General features: G+C 36.7%; 1 protein-coding gene across 1 annotated transcript in view; it reads right to left on the bottom strand.

Moving 5' to 3' along the window:
• The window catches only part of OTOGL (otogelin like), a 90,378-nt gene that overhangs the window by 67,497 nt on the left and 3,509 nt on the right, over nucleotides 1–19,372 (bottom strand). Inside the window, exons 5-17 of the mRNA XM_068191963.1 lie at nucleotides 18,500–18,557; nucleotides 16,694–16,792; nucleotides 15,904–16,058; nucleotides 13,056–13,177; nucleotides 11,715–11,920; nucleotides 8,871–8,998; nucleotides 8,149–8,255; nucleotides 6,000–6,106; nucleotides 5,173–5,298; nucleotides 4,361–4,469; nucleotides 4,077–4,123; nucleotides 2,586–2,731; nucleotides 938–1,061 (exon numbers count right to left, since the gene is read on the bottom strand). Of these exons, the coding sequence (XP_068048064.1) occupies nucleotides 938–1,061; nucleotides 2,586–2,731; nucleotides 4,077–4,123; nucleotides 4,361–4,469; nucleotides 5,173–5,298; nucleotides 6,000–6,106; nucleotides 8,149–8,255; nucleotides 8,871–8,998; nucleotides 11,715–11,920; nucleotides 13,056–13,177; nucleotides 15,904–16,058; nucleotides 16,694–16,792; nucleotides 18,500–18,557 (1,534 nt within the window). The remainder of the gene's footprint in view (nucleotides 1–937; nucleotides 1,062–2,585; nucleotides 2,732–4,076; nucleotides 4,124–4,360; nucleotides 4,470–5,172; nucleotides 5,299–5,999; nucleotides 6,107–8,148; nucleotides 8,256–8,870; nucleotides 8,999–11,714; nucleotides 11,921–13,055; nucleotides 13,178–15,903; nucleotides 16,059–16,693; nucleotides 16,793–18,499; nucleotides 18,558–19,372) is intronic.

Raw genomic sequence — 19,372 nt, 5'->3', positions numbered from 1 at the left:
ATAAAATCCTTAAAGATGTCCGTAGGGGATCAGACTTACTAGATACACACAATTATCAAGAATGTGACACCAAAATACTTTTCATAGATTATATTTGTTGCAGACTGTGGAAAGAGACAAGAAAGTGAGTAGGGACTAATTCAAAAGAAATAAAATTAAGTTATCCATCAAATTATGAAGCAGAACTGTCAACATAGAGCATAACTGAGCTATGAAGTTCATTGCCATAGGAAACTGAATGCCAAAAGCAGTACTGTGACTGGACAAATTCAATGAAGAAAAGACCTAACTGCAATCACCAGCACAGGACTCCCAAAAATCTGTTTTGCTGAAGGCTGGGTAAGAACTTTACTCTCACTTTACTCTTTTAGAAAGAGAGTAATATTCCAGTAACTGCTCACTGTAAATTTCAAAATTTAGCAATATCATGTCTACCTTCAGTGCCTAATTTTATAACATTCTCTTAAGACTGGTTTATTTTACTATCCTTCCCAAAACCATGAAGTAACCTGTCTGAAATCACAACATAAGTCAGCAGTGAAATCAATATAAATCCTATGGAGCACATGGATTCTATTCCATTCTATTTAGTCTAAAAAGCTTTAAACAAGCTAGACCTTAGCATCAAGGTCCCTTCACTTCCTTTCTTTTTTTTACCTCTCTCCCCCTAAATACAAACAAAATGAGTGGAATTTCTAGGTACTCTGTAAGATAAGAAATGCAAAGAAATGAAGCCATAATGAAGAACTATTTTACAGACGATAAAAGTAAATTTCTATAATTGTTACTAATGTTCTAAGAAGTAAGTGATTGTACGCTTTTATAAGCTATGTTTAAGGAAATTCCTTTTTCATAGATTGATATTATTAAAAAGTTTTGGAGCATATAAGAGACAGCATGTGAACTCTGGTAATATTCTTCTTTATGTACTTCTTACCATTGAGGTTAAAAACTTGGTTAGGGACAGTTTGGATTTGACCATATCTTGTGAGAGTTACTTGTTTCCTCACATCATCTTCAAGAACCAGTGTTATAGACTCAATGCAGGCGTGGTCAAAGTTCTAAGTAGGAACAAGTTTCACCATCAGAAAGAGGTAATGACATTAATATTACCATGGAAAACAGAACCAAACAAAGGGGGGGGGGTAGGATAAAGCATATAGAAAGGAAATATCAGAACTGTCAACAAGTAAATCAATTGTATATTATCACTCAAAGCATTAAACAAGGCGCTCAAAATTGTATGTACAACATCATAAAACATTGCTTATGCATAATCTTCATATGCTAGGAGAATGCATTTTAGCTGTTACGGCACTACTATAGCAAGTGAACAGAGGTCCCCAGGCACTGATACTGGGTTGAAAATTTCATATTTGCATGGCCACCTTGGGTACTGCTCATTGATGGGTTAGCCATTGGTAAAGCAAGAGTCTGACCTGATCTAAATCAAGCTGCTGCAATCAGAGCACAAATGCAGCAATGCAGGAAAAAGAAACTTTGGCACACATAAAATATAGTGATATCTCTGATTACAGACAAAAAGGACATAAATTGTCTAGTATGATATTACAATAATTTATAAATATCTGACTATTGAAAAAATGTGACCTATAAAGCATGTCACATGCATCATTTTAGTGTGCAGTCCAGGCAGAATTTATGAACCTAAATACAGGACAAAAGCCAACACAGAATTAGCTGAAACCAAGCATCTTATGCTCCCCAGGGACCCCTCTGTTTTCATCCAGAAATTTTTCAAGGTGCCTAGTGTTCTACAAAGGGTTATTACCAGTGGCAACCTTATTTTTCAGTGGCTACCTAACCAAATGTTTCATGTTTGAGACCACCTCAAATGCAGAAACAGCTGTCTCAACACCTGTGCAGGAGAAGGATGTGCTTACAAGAAAGGCAGAGAGGGACCAGCTCATATCAAGGTTTTGAAAGGCAGACATGAGAGACAGTCCCAGAATAGGGCATTGCTCCTTGCTGAGGTGTTCAGACATCCCTGTCCTCAGCACATGGTCAGCTGTGAGTCAGAGTCTCAAGGCTCCTTCTCCTGAGAGCCTAACAGCATCATTAAATCCACTCTCACAGGTAAGCACTCTTTATAAGCACCTTTATTCCTAAAGCCTGTTGTTGAATGTCTGCCAAAATATTTTCAGACAGTCTCATAGATGGTTTTGTAAAAGGCATTGTTTCAACAAATTAAATATGTTATATCAAATTAAAGCTACAAAAAAAAAATCTTGCCTAAATAGTGATGTATTAAACCTACAGTTCTGCCAAACGCAGCTTTTCCAAAGCCTGACATCTGTTGGTACCTTAACTAAAGGTGTTTACACCACTTTAATGTGCATAAATGAGTAACTCTTTAGACTTGATCCCTCTAAAGTTGCAATAGCTTTTACAAAGGGCAGTATAACATGTAGCAACACAAATAATTACAAAAAAAAGCTGTAAGATGGTTTCATTTTATATTTTCTATTTAACATTACCAAGTAGTTTACAGTAGAACTTATAGAAGATTGCCTGAAATATGGATGGACCTGATTATTTCAACATTTAAAAAAAATTTGGCTTACCTGTCCACAAGGTGCTTTTTGTAAAGTGATTGTGAATTTGTTTTTTCCAATGCCTTTTACCAAAATGTACTGGCAAATCCCAAGAAAGGTAAAATGACGTCCATCAAATGTCGTGAAATGAGAGCTGCCTGTGATGGAGCACTCAGCTTGAGAGAGAGTATAAAGAATGTTCACTTACATAACAATGTATCATTATTATGCAAATCATGTAAGAGAGGGAAAAAAAAGAAACTTTCTCCTGATTTCTAAGTATAAAAGCCAGGCTAACTTTAATTTAGCTAGCAATAAAGGCATTTAGAAACAAATTATGCTAGAAACATCTATTTCCAATACATCTCATCTCATAATGAACACATCCATGTGCAGCATCTTTTGGTTCTAACTAGGTGAGATGCCTATGACTAAAATACAAAGGACTTTTCTCTTTACAACAATTCAGAAGTATCCTAGAATCTAATTGTCAATTTTCCCCAAGACTCAGTATGAAAGAGGACAAGCCTCTTTCTCCATCCTTCTAGGTATTATGGAACTGCTTGTCACCACAGGTATGAAGGGGATGCAGGTGTCATCAGGGCACACATTTTTGGGTTTTTTTCCAGTTCAAATCAGGAATGAAGCAAGTTTCCAGCTTATCCCCACTTACCGCACTTTCATTCACACTATGGGATAGCATCAGAGCACACAAACTAGATCCATTTTGGCTGCAGGAGGTGCTTTGTTGGAGAACATCTCACCTGCTCCCAGTACTAACAGCAACTCTGTCCCTAGGGCCAGGCCAAAGTAGTCGTAATGAACCCCCCACGTGCACATACAGCACACACAAGACATAGAGAGTGCTTCTCAATAGAAATTGAGATTACAGATCCATACTCTCAAGCCTAGTTTAGCAACTGTTAAGCCTTATTACCTCATTCAAAGAGGGCTCCTTAATTTGTAAAAAAAAAAATCTTTCACAAGTTTATAGTATAACTTTGTTTGAGCTACAAAACTAAGGGAGTTTTACCACCTGCCTGCTGCATGTTCCTCTGGGTAACTCATTACAGAGACATGCTATCTTTAAAGATAAGGATGATTATTCAAACATGAACTGCTATTACAAGAGAGAAAATACAGCCCACAGGATCAGAATGATGGTTTTCTTATCACTTACAATAAAGTTGCACCTGAAAGTGAGAAGATCCTTATACCTGGCCTAGGTACTACACAGGCAGTAAAAATACACCATCTGTAGCAAATAACACTAAGCATAAATAAGAGATTGAAAACAACACACAGAGGTGGGGGAAGCATGTGAGAAAATGCAGGATGAGTATGATGAGGCAAATAACAGCTTCATTCCAGCTGGCCCACAGCTACTGTCAATATCCACCTGCTTAATCTTTCTTTCTAAACCAGCAGCCAAAAGCCTTGGATCATATATGGTTCTGATGTCTTTAGAAAAGTTTATCATTTTTGTTATAAAGTGAGAAAAGAGTAATGAAATACAAATACCTGGACAATCATGATCAGTGCAGTTCCAAATGCCACCAACACAAATACTAAAAAGGAAAATCACAAAACAGAGTAATAATGTTCCGATCGTTAACAAAATAAGTAGATTTGAGTTAATTATTATGTCTTGAATTCAAACAGAATACCCTGTATATTTTAATGATACACAGGCCTCAGACTGTAAAACATAATCAGTAACTATTATTTAAAAATTAAGTGTGACTAAGTTAAACTAACTATGGACAGTAGTCCTAGAGAGACGAAACACACAGGCTTTCACATACCATTTGCTGCATTCTTGTTCAATTTTTGAGCCTACAGGGAAAGCAGTTCCATGATAAACACAAGGACAATTCGACAAAGAGATACAAGTTCCATTTTCCATAATGAGACCTGTTGGGAAACAAGTTAATTAATGAGATATAAAACAAATTAACAAACCCCAGATCACTGCTCTTTCCCCATCTGACTCAAACATTCCAATCTCCCAGGAGGTGATGTTATCAGTCTTAAACAAGGACCAGCAAAAACATTTGCCCAGCGAGTGCAGAGAGCCCAGAGCTCAGCTCCCTAATAAGAAGTTGTCACTCTGAATCGTTGCCTTATGAAAAATGTTTGCCTTAAGCATGTAAAACTGTACAGACTCAAAAATGAAAAGATTCTGAAATCCCACTATCTTTAGTCTGTCTAGAACTAGGATGGTTCATAGTCCAGTCAATAATTTTTGTCCCATACAGGTTTCAGAAACTTTGGTTTCTTGTACAGAGCATGACCCATTCTGTTTAAGCAAAATTTCTATAGATTTTTAAATAATTCAAATAAAGTAGGCTAAATCTGTGCAATACCTTATTGTAGGAAGCACTAGTAACAGCTCCAGATTTTAACTGATTGCATGCTGAGAAACCTTCATATTCTAGATAAATGTTATCACACAATAAAGGGCAGAATCACAGTGACAATAACAACATCTAGGGCAGAATTTATAATATTCATAATTTTCAGGCATTAACTTTAACCACAGTATATTTAGACATCATTACAGATGTTGGATATTAGTTTTACACATATTTTTTGAAATAACATTGTCAATATTTACCATCTGGACAGTAACAGCCATCTAAACAGTGCAGATTGCTGCCAAGACAATCCTTTTCAAATGTGCAAGTTGGTGGACAACAACTGATACAGTCACGGTGAACAAAGGTGTCTTCACACTTCTCAGCTAAAATAAAACCCCATAGTATACTGAACATTAGTGCAATTTCTTTTTCCATGCTAGAAAATCCATTTTTGTCAAATAAACATTGTCCAGCTCTTCTAGTATAGATAGGTAATCAGATCAAATAAAATGGATGTTTTGGAAGAGTCTTAACTGATGAACTATGGTGAAGCTCTTGTCAATGTTTAAGTCTTTCTTTAGCAAATCCTTATATCATCTCTCTCATAAGTTATATCATCTGTGACATTCTGTGAATGTGCTCATATCTCAGCCAGTTCTAAGCCCTGTGCATGAGAATGAGCTGCAATTGATGGGTGGTAGTGACAACAAGAAGGAGCTGGATTAAGTACGTTAATTCTGTTCTAGGGCCAGTAGAGGCTGAGAGGTCTTCTGGGACAAAGAGCAACAACAAATCTCCACAGATGCTTGCTCTTTGTCCTAGAATATGATTAGCACATATAATGTTTCAAGAAATCCACAGAAACATGAATTTTGTATGGATCTAAATCATAGCACAATGGAATTAAATTATTCCTCGAGCAAGTCTTTGACTTCATTGTTTGCCAGCAAGAGTGAAACTGGCTAATCAGCTTGAGTATCAGGTTTGAGTTCTACAAGGGAAAATGTTTTCAAGATGGAATATTTGAACTGAATACATGGGATATCTCAAAGGTCATGTAGTATGCTTTATTGAAGAGTCTTACTACAGGCAGGAAAGTCATCCCTCCAGTCCCGCACCGGGGACCCAGCGTGAGAACATGCTCTAGCATACTCTGTCACTGCCCTGCAGTATGTTTCATCATCATCCACTCTGAAATGATAAAATAAGAGAATAATCAAGGAATACAAATCCCATCTAAAAATTTCTGCCATGTGACACAGCACAGGATATTTCACGCATAGCTGACACCACTCGGTCATAAAGGCATACAGGGAAAATATAAAAAGGAATGAGCTATACTGAATATACTATTGTGGGTTTATAATTTGATTTTAATGTTTCAACAATGAACAAAACCACTTATCTATTATTTTTTAAAAGACCTGCTTGAAGTGAAAGAGAAACAGGACCTTTTCTTGAAGACAATGGACAACTCAACAGTCTCAAGATCCCCATCTCAGAACCCTATTAGTGGACTCCTGACCTTGTGCTGAAGTTCTCAGAGTCAGAAGTATTATCCACTGATTTACAGCACAGCCTTGGACAAAGACAAGATTTCTGCCTTAGTCTATACAGCAGAAGTGGTACAGTGCATTTTTACCAGAATCAAGTAAAAAGACATCCATCAATATTTAGGCAAGGTCAAGTTTTATTCAGATGTAAGCCACATATGGTGAAATACCACCAAACTTTTGTTACTGTGAAAGTCGAACAACTCACATTTGCTGTGGAAGATTTGATGCCAAAATAAACTAGTCGTAACATAACAGTTCTATTATAAGCATGTTTATGACAGATCAACTGAGTTCGCCTCTTAGCACAGAGGATCATGCTTCCAAAATTAATTGTCTTAAGAATACGTTGTATTGTGTTTGTATTCTGCTTTCAACACATCTCTTATCAAATCAAACACCACTACACTCTTTGTTACAGTGATCAGAGTCTCTCCAAGTCCCCTTATCTAATCCGATTAAATGGGTCTTAATAGAAAGAATACTTGGACTATTCTATGGCTGCACAAAAAACCTTCATAAACTGACACTAAGCCACAAGAAGAGAGGTCTCTTTTATAAACAAAATAAGCCTAAATTAATGAATTTCTGAGATCTAACTTCAAGGTTTTTAACATTCACAAAATTCACATCAACACACATCAGATTGTTCACAAAAAATCCAACCCTCCTTAACACCACAGCACTGATTCAATATCCTACTTGAAAAAAATGTCTTTCATTATTCTTCAAAAGTCATAGTAAATTCCTGAGTTACACAGAGACCATACACAGGCAACTCGTCTCTTTTCTGAGCAACACCAGTGTTTGCCTACAAACACAAATTCTTCTACCTTGACTCTGTGGTAAATCAGAAAACTAAACATTCATCAGAAATGGAACTAACAAGTTGTAATGGATTATACTGAGTGATCCTTATGTTTAGTCTTGAGATCCTTTCTGTGTGCTTTTGATTAAACTGGTGATACTCTGAGAATTATATACTCTGGAAAAAATCCTATTTCTGACAATTACTTCTTCATTTGAAAACCTTACTAAAAATAAAGTGGTACATTGCCCAATTATCTCTTCAATTACTGGAGTACAATTTTAACTCCATGACTAGAATTAATCAGGATACCAGGTTGCCTACAATGCCAGCAGCTGAGGGGGTGTGACTCCCATCAAAGCAAATTAGTTGAATTTCTTTTGGCAGCTCTGAATTTAAGTAAATGGCACCATTTTGTAAAAATTCTACTAATTTGAATGATGGTGGTTACTCATAAAAAACCAGTCCAACTGTGTCTGACAAATGGCCCAGCTCTCCAGTAGCTGAGATTTCTTCCTAGTATCATCTTCACATTGTTCTGTTTCTGGGCCTCCAGATAAAAGTTTCGTGTTTTTTTTGTGATTAGCAACTCATCTTTTGTCATGAGTGATTCTCCATGAATTTACCTTACACTTACTTGTCTAGTGTTTCCTTGAATCTGTGTAAGCCCTTAGCAATCAAAATATCCCTTGTCAGGCTGATTCTGTGCCCTTTGTTCCCACACAAATCACCCCCTGTGAAACCCCGTCTCTTTCATTTTGAACTTGGTTCTTCCCAACTTCCCTCAATGTTCTTTCATTCTGATCCCACACAAAAGACTGAGCATTCATTTCATGTGTCAAGATTAAACACACAAGAATTCCAGTACTTACCTGCAAAGATCATTCATACAGCTTGAAATATAAGAATACGGATCTATACTTTCATGACAGCTGAGAAAAGGAAACTGTAGGAATATTTGGCACTTGAAGAATATGTCCTGTGCATTAATGAGAATCAGTAAATGGAAGTTAGCCAATACTTTCTGAACAGGCATCTTTCTCTTTAGCTTTGTTTCCCTAGTCTAAGGTCCTTTATATCCCCATTAAAATTTGAGCATGGTGCTCTCTCAATTTACTATTATATCTCCTTCATTATTCTTCCTAAAATTTTTCCTCTGTGCCTAGGCCTGCTTGACTACATGCTGGTCCTAAACCACCTGGGATGAAAAAGTGTGAAATGACAAAGAAAAGCATTTTGTGTCAATACAGTAGCTGACCTGTAACTATTTCTGCAGTATTTCACAATCACTAAAATAATGAGGTGCAAGATGCCAGAACTGGAAACTGAACCCAAGTTTAATGCTGTAATGAAGAGCTCTGCCAGCAGACTGGTGACACTTGGCACATCCAGTCTGAGCCTTTGTACTTTTAAGCTAAACATATGAAGAACTTCAGGCACTCCCTAGCAACAGCCCTGATCCGAATCTTTCCCGAAGCCTCAACATTGAGTATATTGTTAGAGTCTTGTAACATCAGTAGGCAGGGAAGATTAAGACTATACATGTATACCTATGCATGTATCAATGTACATACATCAAATATAATTTATTTACCTCAGTGGATTCTGCATTGGCTGAGCAAGGACTGGAAAAATCTGAGGGAGTAGGGACACAAGCTATATCATCTGAGGCTTGCACAGCCCAGCTATTTGCAAATTCAGCAATGTCTTCTGTATATTCACCTACTGCATAAAAACATTAGGAGACCAGCAATAAAAAAAATGTCAATACAAACACATAAGACAGCTTTGAAAATTTTAGTAATTTTTCAATATGTTCATTACTGCAATTACAGATGATTTCCAAGTACGAGTCATAAAGAAAAGTAATATCTTTCTTTTTTTTATTTCAGGTTGCATTTTATACTACATTTAAATTAAAATATTGAAAAAAACACATGCCAAGGTGTTGGCTTGGGTTATTTTAAGTGCAATCACTGATAATTTCATAACAAATATACAAACAATGACAAGTGTAAGGCATTGAATACTTAAAAAAAATACATTCCTTTGAAGCAATTTAAGTCTTTCATCATGTTTCACAAAGGTCAGTTAGTGCTATTATCTCCCTCCTTTTCCCTTATTCCAGAAAAGCCCTACAACACACACACACAAGATGCCCAGCTCTCCTCACAGCATGAGCACGGAAGAATTAATGAACAAGATGCATGACTGGAAGTCATGGCAACAGGCTTAGATACACGAACATACAAGAAGTTTGGCAGTAAAAAAAACAGACACAAAATTCCCGTATACTTGCAGCAAGAACTAAATATCACATTTTCTCTACATTCTTAATTAGGTTAAAAAGGATATATTGCCTCCACTTTGAAGAGCCTGGCAGTGCTATGGTTATCTATATCCACGCGTCGCTAGGAGACAAGATACTGAAATGAAATTAGCTAGAGGGTTTTTTTTTTTCACAGAGCTGCACTATAGAAGACTTAATCTAACTTCTAGCACAAGAGGTACAAAGTTGGACACTGCAATGTGGAAAGCCACAAAGCACACTAATGAGATATATATACTTGGATCTCCACATATAAATGACTATAAGATCCTAACCATCAGTTTGCTTTACTTAAGACTGAGGGAATATTTCTTCCTCTCTGACAGAGTAGTTCTTTATGCAGAAAACCCTTCCCAAACATAAAAGGCTGGGGCTTAATCTAGAGGTGAACCTGTTGATATAACTCTGCTTTTACAAAAACATTAAAAATACTTCATGTACATTTTGACATGGCTTGACAAAACTTCTCAGTCTTTAAAAATGCCACAAAATAAAATCATTGTCCTTGAAACAATTTATACACAGATACAGTGTTGAATATTAAATTAATATAAAGATGGCATTAAAGGTGAAGATAGGGAAATAGAAAACAGGTTTGTTTTCAAACTATACTTTGAAATGGTATATTATATGCCTCTCAGCAGCTTATTTATTTAAGCATTACAGATGATAAGCATTTAGACTCTGGTAGACTCAGGATAGATGTAAGAGCTACCATTACACTACTCAGGGAAGTAGTTTATCTAGGAGAGAGAAATCATTACATCATCTTATCAAATGATTGATAAGATTTAGAAATTCTCAGAAAAATGTTACAGCTTGGAAGAGATCTGAATTAGCAATCTATTCTTGTGGAGATCTCAGATTTTCATGCTTTGTATTTGCAGAGTCAAGGCACCATGTTATACAACTGGTTCAAGATTAAAGTAATTCGTTTGGCTCTCAGTTGTACACTGTAATAATGCTATCATTTCTGATAAAGAAAAATGCTTGATGATATGATTATGGTGAAAAAATTTTGTTCTGAAAATTAAGACAAATATGAGCTGGAAATCTTTCATAATAGATAATACATCTAAAGATACTGAAATTACTGAATTTTAGAGATCACATGAATTCATTATTTCCTCCAAATATTATTTTTCTCTATTATTACACACCAGCAGACTAAACTGGTTATTAAACATATTGTACTCTGGTGTGCAGAAGTTACTGCACAGAACTTACTGCTCTCTTGGCAGAAAAGGTATGTAAAATTTACTCTTGAGCAGATTTTTAAGAACTCTGCAAAGATGCATACAGTGAGCATTCCTTCCCCAAGGAAGTTTAAAAGCTCCACTACCAACCATAAATAAAGGGAAAAAAGTTACTGTGGGATACCTTTTGTGATTTAAGAACGTGCAGAGCCATGAGACTAGATTCTCTCAGCAGTTAATGGTAACAGTAAGATAATCTTATTTTGTTTGTATAAGAGAGTGAGAAAAACCCTCATATTTTCAAGCTTTTTCTTGTTCCTTTTTTTTTTTTCCACATTAGTTTCAAGTAGGACAAAAGTCCCCGTGGAGTATTCCCTACCTAGGCTACAGAATACAAGTTTAAAAACTCATCTCCTCCTCAGACACAGCACAAAGCAGCTCCTCATTCTAAAAGGGAGTCAGAGGCCCTTAGTCCACCATACCAACAAGGAGATACAAAGAACTCCCAGGAAACAGCTTGAAAATTTACTTATTTCAACTAGGATTTTTATGATGCTGCTATAAAAGAATGACTCGAGATGGTGCTTTTCTCTCCATCTTTAAACACAGAGAAAAACATAAACATTTGTTTATGTATTCATTGTTTGAAGGTATTTTCATCAGCTAGGATAAACATACCCCAAGTGTTTTGCTGAGCAAGAGGTTTAAATGCACTTATAAATACTTTGTTGAACTAGGACCTTTTCCCTTTGCATCTTTAATGATGAGGAGAAGTAAAAGTAGAGCAGATATACTATTTTACTGAAATAATTGAAACAGGACTGCCTTTTTACAGCATTATATTTATATAGCATTTTATTTAAAGTGAACATGGAAACTGTTCACACAAAGAAAGGGTAAGCTATTTACTTACTATTTTGAAGTATCAGGTCATCATATTTATTGCTGTTAAAATTTCCACAAAGGCCACAAGGCTTTCCCTTATGATCTTCTGTCAGCTTAATATAAATACCAGAGTTTCCATCCCAAGCAAGAGAAAAACCAAAGGTAGTCTTCACCAGAATATAGTCAGCCAGTCTCTCAATGAAAGCATTTCCAACTGTCTGAGGCAATATTAACCTGGAAAAATATAGTCTACATCAAAGATCTCAGATGAGGTTCATGCTAGAAAAATACCACATAAAGCATCCCCTTCTAACTCAACACTTTTTCCTGAGTGTACACAGTCACTCCATTCAATTCTTCATCAGGTTTTTCCTATCTTATGTTTACTTCTCTATATCAACCATCAAGAATGAGTGCTTTCTGCTGTATAGACCTATCAGTTGTACCAATTATACGCTTGAAAGAATAATGCATCTTTGCTTTCAAAGCCTGGCACACCTCATTGAGGAATACTTGAGTACACGAGCATGCTGCGTAGGGCAAGCAGACCACCAGCAGCCCTCTGGGCACTGGGTCATCACTGGGTTAGACATCAGCAAAAGGAGGAACTTGCAGTACAGAAAACACCACTGACAAAGTTGGAACTCTTCCTCCTTTGGTGAAAGATCACTGGACAATAATAGACACAGATCTAATCCTAGTCTTGCAAAGTTGCTTCTGTTGGGTTGAACAGTATTACTGTAGCTACCATTCTCAGATACTAAAGGCATTATAAAAGGAATGGCAAAAGCACCTCAACAATTTTCTTTAAAATTCCGTACTTTATCAACCAGTAAAATATACTTATGACAGCCTTAGGCGAATCCTTTTACTTACAAAAAAAAAAGGTAAATTTGGAGGTTTGATGTATCTCAGAGATATTTTGTGGAATTTTTGCCCCAAATGGGCTTTAGATCTTTGTTTTAACCAGTTCAGACTCATCTAGAAGATCATGTCTTATATTAGCTATAGCTACCAAGAATAAATAATGATGGCCTTGTTCAAAATGCTATCAGTATGTACCAGGGATTAGCTGGGACCGCCTGACACAGACTTTGTCTGTAAAAAGAAGGAATGAATAATTGTTAGGTTACAGCTGAGAAGTTGAATACAGTAAATGCAAGGAGTGCATTCTATCCTCACTTTATTACATCAGTACTGTCACAGCTGCTCACACTAGAGCACTATCAACCTCAATACAGAACAGCAAGGGATCAATAAAGGTACAGATCAATTTATTTTATCTGGATTGTGCAAGAATCATCAGTTTCCCAAACTCCACATTATCTTTTTGCAATAAAATATTAAAACTCACCATTAGAACACTTACCTGATTCCACTTTTTCTTACTTCATGTCCTGAAATCATTATTTCTTCTTGGTTTGAAAAAAATAAGCTGATAGACCTATGACAAGTATATACTGAACCATAACAATGAGGACTGTTATGAACCTTTGAGGGAAAAAAAATAGACACATAATAAGAATAAATGCTTGTCCTCAACAATTTTGCACCCTTTTTACTAAATTCATATATGATATTTTATTTTTTTATTATCTAGCTACTGAAATAGCTTTAAAAATAAATACCCAGAATATTGCAAAGTCACAATTACAAAGATATGCAAAACTCAACGTTCACACTGCACAATACTACTGAGAAATACAGCAACTGTTTAATAGTGCATAGCATCACAGGCCAGTGGTCTAAATACTGGATAAAGGAGTCAAGTATTTTACACTGACAAACTTCAGGGACACTGTAGTGAGCTAGCTTATAGAGGCCAAAGTAGGAGCTTGTTACTTACACTGAAGAAACACCCTTACTTCTCTGTTTCTAGAGATCTGATCTATAAAACAGGATTACAAACCATACAGAATCTCAGTGTAATAGCAGCACTCTTCCTGCCAGCTGAGACTGGTACTAGATAAATTACAGCATGCCCTCCTGAACCACTCAGGTTCTTTTGAGATTTTGAAGTTCTTCCACAGATTATGGCAGGCATCTAAGTTACATGGATCTATTAAAATCTGTTTTGCACTGGCTTTCCAGCCCTGCTAATGGAGAAAGGTAGACTTTTCTGAAGTGTGCTTCTCTCCATTATACATATGAGCCAGGGCATTGTCTTAGTCACATATCAACTTATCTTGCTCGAATACAGTACTCTCAGGACTTGAAAACTGTGGTTTTGTGCTTGAGCAAAACTTACAGTTTTCATTAATCTCAGGGGGAATGAGCCACCCAAACCTGTAGGATGTCCAAATGTGCTCCAAAAGTCCATGAGCTTATTTTAGACACCATTGAAGAGAGAGGGGAATGTGTTTTGAATCTTAGATGCCTATCATTACACAGATTAAAATATAGACAGAGTTTAGATAACTCAAATATGACTCTGTGTGTCATCATTCTCTGAGAAGGATGGGAATTTCATTACCAGTTTACTTGACATTACCAGTTAAACTAAATAAACTTGTAATTGGAAATATTTTGCCACCAGAGTGATGGAGGCTGTAAATGTAACTGTTCTGAAGAAAATATCTCTGAGTAAACACATTCAGTGCTCATGAATGCTTGAATTAGTCTTCCTTGACTGACATTAAATCTGAAAGTAAAAACCAGTTACTCTTTCTTTGAGTGAAATAAACGCATTGGGAGCTTTTACATGTATAAAGATAATCATAATTAAAGACAACATAAAAGTTATTAGTCCTAACAAATGGATTCTACCATCCCATGACAGAACCCATCCCAAGACAGAAACACAATACAGGAAAATCAAAATAATTCTTATGTTTTCTTCTCCTCTTGAGGGGTGGATTATTAAAGCCAGAAGGATCATAATGTTAGGATTTGGCAAGGTTTTTGTCTCTCCATTGCCCAGTCTGTCTACAGTCTCACATTACTTATGACTTTGCTGAGTAAACATTTTCAGTTTTTAGTAAAACATGACATTTGTTCTAACAATTGAATAGAACCTTCTCTCTTTCCAGAGCCACTGGAATCCACTGACATATTGATTCCAGATTTTAATATAATCTTGGACTTTGCTACAGCACTTCCTGAAAACCTTTAAGAGGTCACAGATGCATATAGAATCCAAATAATTAAAATAAAATTGTGAAAGGCAGGTGTAACAGCATCTCTCTGTAACTTGAGTAGGTAGAAATGGCAGTTTTAATGGTAGATGTGTCTTCACTAAGTGCTGTTATCTGAGGCAAGAAGAGGTAATCTGTTTATAAATGAAAAACAGTCCTCAGAGCAGCAATCAGCAGCTAGATCTGCCCTCATGCCTATGACCACTGTACGCACACGGGCTCAAAATGAGGACCCCTCTTGTCTCTTCTTCCCTGCCCAATGAGCACCAAATCCCAACCACTGTGAACAAGGTAATAGAATGATCTTGTATCGTCTCCCCACAGTAACCACCAGCCTGACAAATAGGGCATCCCTCTTCAAAGAGGTTATAGGTTTGAATCTCCCTGACCCACAGTCATTAACCATGGATACTCAGCAATCTGAAGAAATTACTAAAAAGAGTGCCTTCCATACATAGGTCAAGTTGAAAGCTTTTGAGCAGTTAATCTTCTCTGCATGACATAGAGGTAATCCAGAATTAGAATGCAAATCCCTAGAGGGGATGGGGAGCAAATCCCATTGGCCAGGGAGACAGATCCTCGTAGCATGCCAATAGCTGTGAATTAGGGCCTAGCACATTCGTGTTCCTCGCTATTAGGCAAGTAAAAGCTGTTTGCACTTACTCAGCAACTCAGCAACTCAATATTTTTTTACAGCCTGATAGCTGAAGTTTATTGAAGTTTCTGGGGTCTTGTTTAAGACCCATTTTGCTCCCAGAATGGAGAGAGCAGATATCCTATTAAGGATTGGAGGAAAAAGAAACACTATTTTTAATATACTGACTCTTTTGATCATAATTTCATTAGTATTTTGAGTTACTGCACGTAGGTTTAGGCTTTTCCAGATGTTTTCCACATTTCCGCAGTTTTATATTTAATAAAACTGTAGAAATAAAAATTATATTTATAAGTAATTAATGCCCAGTTTGGTACCTTTATTGTCTCTCTACTTATTTTACTTACTTATTATTTACTTACTATACTTACTTGTTTACTTTTATGTTTACTTACATACTTATTTCTAGAGTATGTTTACATACTTACCCAAACAGTGTACTGAGGTTCAAGAGTACTGCAGTCTTTTGCAAATATATAGGAGCAATTCCCTGGGAAGTAGTAGTAGATGCCATCAAATGTTTCAAAATTATACTGTCCCCATGATTTGCAAATCCCATCTCGGTCCTTACCAGTGTTAGGTACTGGAGAGAACACACTGAGTTTACAAGAAGCATGGTCATCAAAAATTAGCAAGTACAAAAGATAAACGTACGCCTTCAATTTTAAATAAAATCGGCACTCTTTTTTAGTCTTAAGTCTGCAGTTTTAGCCATGTGCAATCATCATTAAGTTTTTTAGTTGCTTTAGTGGAGACATTTTAATTACAAGTAGAGGCAAGGGATTTAGATACTCTGCACATCCTGGAAGACAATTCTTGTTGATCCCTACACACAGCAGATTCCAGAAACTAGTGTATTTAAATAGTAGGTAATTTAATTTGCAATAAACCACTGCTTGTTAAAAGAAATGCAGTGGGTTTTGGTTTTTCATCTAACTTTAAAAAAAAAAGCTGTCTGGCTACTGATATACTAAACTGTGGTCTATTTGTTATGGTATCTATATATCATTACAGCCCAAGTGCTAAAATGTAGGCATTTCTGATGTTGCTTTCTGTATGTCCCTAATGCATATAATTTTAATTGTCCTAACTACTGGCCAAATTAGAGTCCTGTTACAGAAGAATCACAAATATGCTGCTATCAGTATTTTTTTCAAAATCTGTTTCCTAAACCTCCCTGAAAGCTGACACGAAACTATTTTGGCCCAAAAAACTTACCAATTTGGCACCTGCTTCCTTGAGCCTGAAATAACTGACAGTCACAGTCACCTGCCCCTGTGCAGGCTGCTCCATTAAGGCACTCCTGAGAACATGAACCTGCAAGGAAGCATTCCAGCCTTTTAGTAGCTACAGTATTTTGCAAAGAGGTTGAGAGATCCCAGTTAAATCTTTTTATTGTTAAATCATTCTCAGCTATATTAGCTGAGAAAATTAATCAACAACTATCTCCATTTTTTAAGATATGCTTAATTTAATCCTTCGTGTTCCTTAGTTAAAAGAGAAGCAAGGTTCTCATTTGGTTTGAGACTTATAAACTAACAAAGGAGCAAAAGGTCAACCTCCTCCAAGCAAACAAAAGGTCAAGTTCCCATGTAAAGAAATCAAATCCCAGTCCTGCTAATCTCAAAATATACAGGACACAGATCATTCTAATTCACTAAATTCAGCATAATTTATACATATATTCAGCTTCATCCTCCTAAACATTAATGCAAAGGGTACATTCAGTTTATAAACAGGCCAGAATATATATTTTAGAGTCAACACCAGTCCTAAACAACCTTCCTTGCATTCTAAAAAAAGTCAGCTAAAAGGTTATTTCTGCTTCAGAGGTGACTGGAGTCAGAGACTTTAGATTCCATGGGAATGGCTTGTTTTATGTTAAATTAGTAATTTTTTCCAAAAGCATTAAACAGTTTTATAGTCTGTTTGGTCTGAGGTCTATGACTTCCTTGTCATTTACTAATCATTCATTGAGGTGGGTCTAAATCATCATTCTCCAAAAGTGGAGAAGAAAGCTAGTCCCAAAGCAAAACTTCACCAGTTTTTGCAGATAGTTGTTTGCCTTCTTGGAGTAGGATTAAAACAGCAGCAACAAAAGCTTCCACTGTTGCTGATGGATATTAAAAAAGCATTGCAAAAGGCGGCAAGTAAATAAAATAAACAGGCCCTTTCTCTCCCAATGAGGCACAGCAAAGCTGCTAGCAACATTAAATGAGAAAAAATGGGACCTTTACAGTAAAGGGGATACAGAAGCTACCAGTGGTTAGGAATATCATCTGTCATTGTGAAAATTCTTTTCCATGCTTAGCTTTGAATTTTTTCCATTTAAGAACTGCATTCCAAATATACATAGATACTCTGAAAATACCAACAAAGCAAAAACTATTGTTTCTATAACAGCACTAATGGGGAAATCTTTTGCTGCTTTTAGAATTTTGAGCTGTAAAATTGCATATATTCATTTACATTAAAAAATGCAAAAGAAGGCACCTGCCTAGGCATTTTCCAAGAAGGATACCAACATTCCAATCAAAGTTGCGTACAGTGAACTTTTCTATAAAACAATTTCGGAAACTTGAGCTTTCTTTACATGTTTGTCCAATGCTTAAATCCTTACAGAAGCAGCTTCATGCTGCTCAGGCAATGGCCTGAGTACTCCTTTCCCTTTGCACAACCAGTTATAAGCCTCTCTGATACAGCTACATCCTCAGACAAGGCCAGAAAAAAAGTGGCAGAAATTAAAAATTGTAATAGAACTAAGCTTAAAAAACCCTCAGAATCTCAAAAGATTGGCTTCCTTAGCTGTTCAGATTTGGTTGTAAGGCCTTATTTTGAAAGTACAATTTTAGCAGATTTTTTTTTTTTTTTTAATATTTAACATGGATAAAATGAGAAAATAAGACAGGACATAGTTTTGTAGAGGCATGAAGAAGAGGACTTCCACAGCCCATGGTAACACAGGGAAGGAAGGCAGCATTTTCAGAGCTCTCTTCTCCTGCAGGTGAGGGGCACAGCACTGACCTGCTGGTGGACTCCGCATCAGGGCCCCATGATGATGCAACCGAGAGGCAGATTGAACCTGTCAGAGAAACATAAAAGCAAAATCAGAGTGTTTGTGGTTTACAAATTAATTGATAAAAGCCTGAGGCCTTGCACTCAAACACTGGGTTGGAACTTTAAATACAGAAGAGCAATTTGCATCTCAGCCAGTGCATGGCACAGTCATAGGTGCTGCTGGAGGGATAAGTAGCCTGGGAAGGAGAAGCACAGTGGCTTTTTAGGAGATTGGGGAAAGATACAGCTGTTATGTGAGATCACTACTGGCTTCTCATCTACGCCCTCCAGTTCCAGTGAATCACTAAGGTTCCACATGGGAAGTTTTGCATTTAAATTTGGAAGGAAAAGGAAGGGGAGAGAGTGCAACCTCCCTCTTTCACTTCACTCAAATGCCCATAGTTGAAGAGCTCCCTCTATTGATTCCACTCCCCTGACTCATACTCCATGCTGTACCCAGATCATCCCATTATGATCAATCTAGCTGCAATTTTTGTTCTCCTTGACATCCTTCAGAATTGCATTTTGGTTCATCCCAAACAAAAGAGAAAGCAGATCTGCCTGACCTGCCTCCTGGTTAGGAACAGAGAGCCTCACACTATGAGGAAGCCCTGCATCTGGCCCAACACTCTGACATTGCAGCTCATCATATCACATTTTCCCTTCCAAGAACTGATCCCATTCCAGACCGAAAGCAGTCTGGGGCTTCTGCCTCCACTAGTCTGACTGGAAAGTTTACCAGGATTGAAGTGCTGAGTACTTAAATATTTCCTACTTACATTTATTCATGTCCAGTTTAAATCCCTTCCTTTATAAATCTGGTCCTTTTTGCTTAAATAG

This window comes from Anomalospiza imberbis, chromosome 5, assembly GCF_031753505.1.
Source record: "Anomalospiza imberbis isolate Cuckoo-Finch-1a 21T00152 chromosome 5, ASM3175350v1, whole genome shotgun sequence".
Taxonomy (NCBI): domain Eukaryota; kingdom Metazoa; phylum Chordata; class Aves; order Passeriformes; family Viduidae; genus Anomalospiza; species Anomalospiza imberbis.
This window is presented reverse-complemented; position numbering and strand designations above follow the sequence as displayed.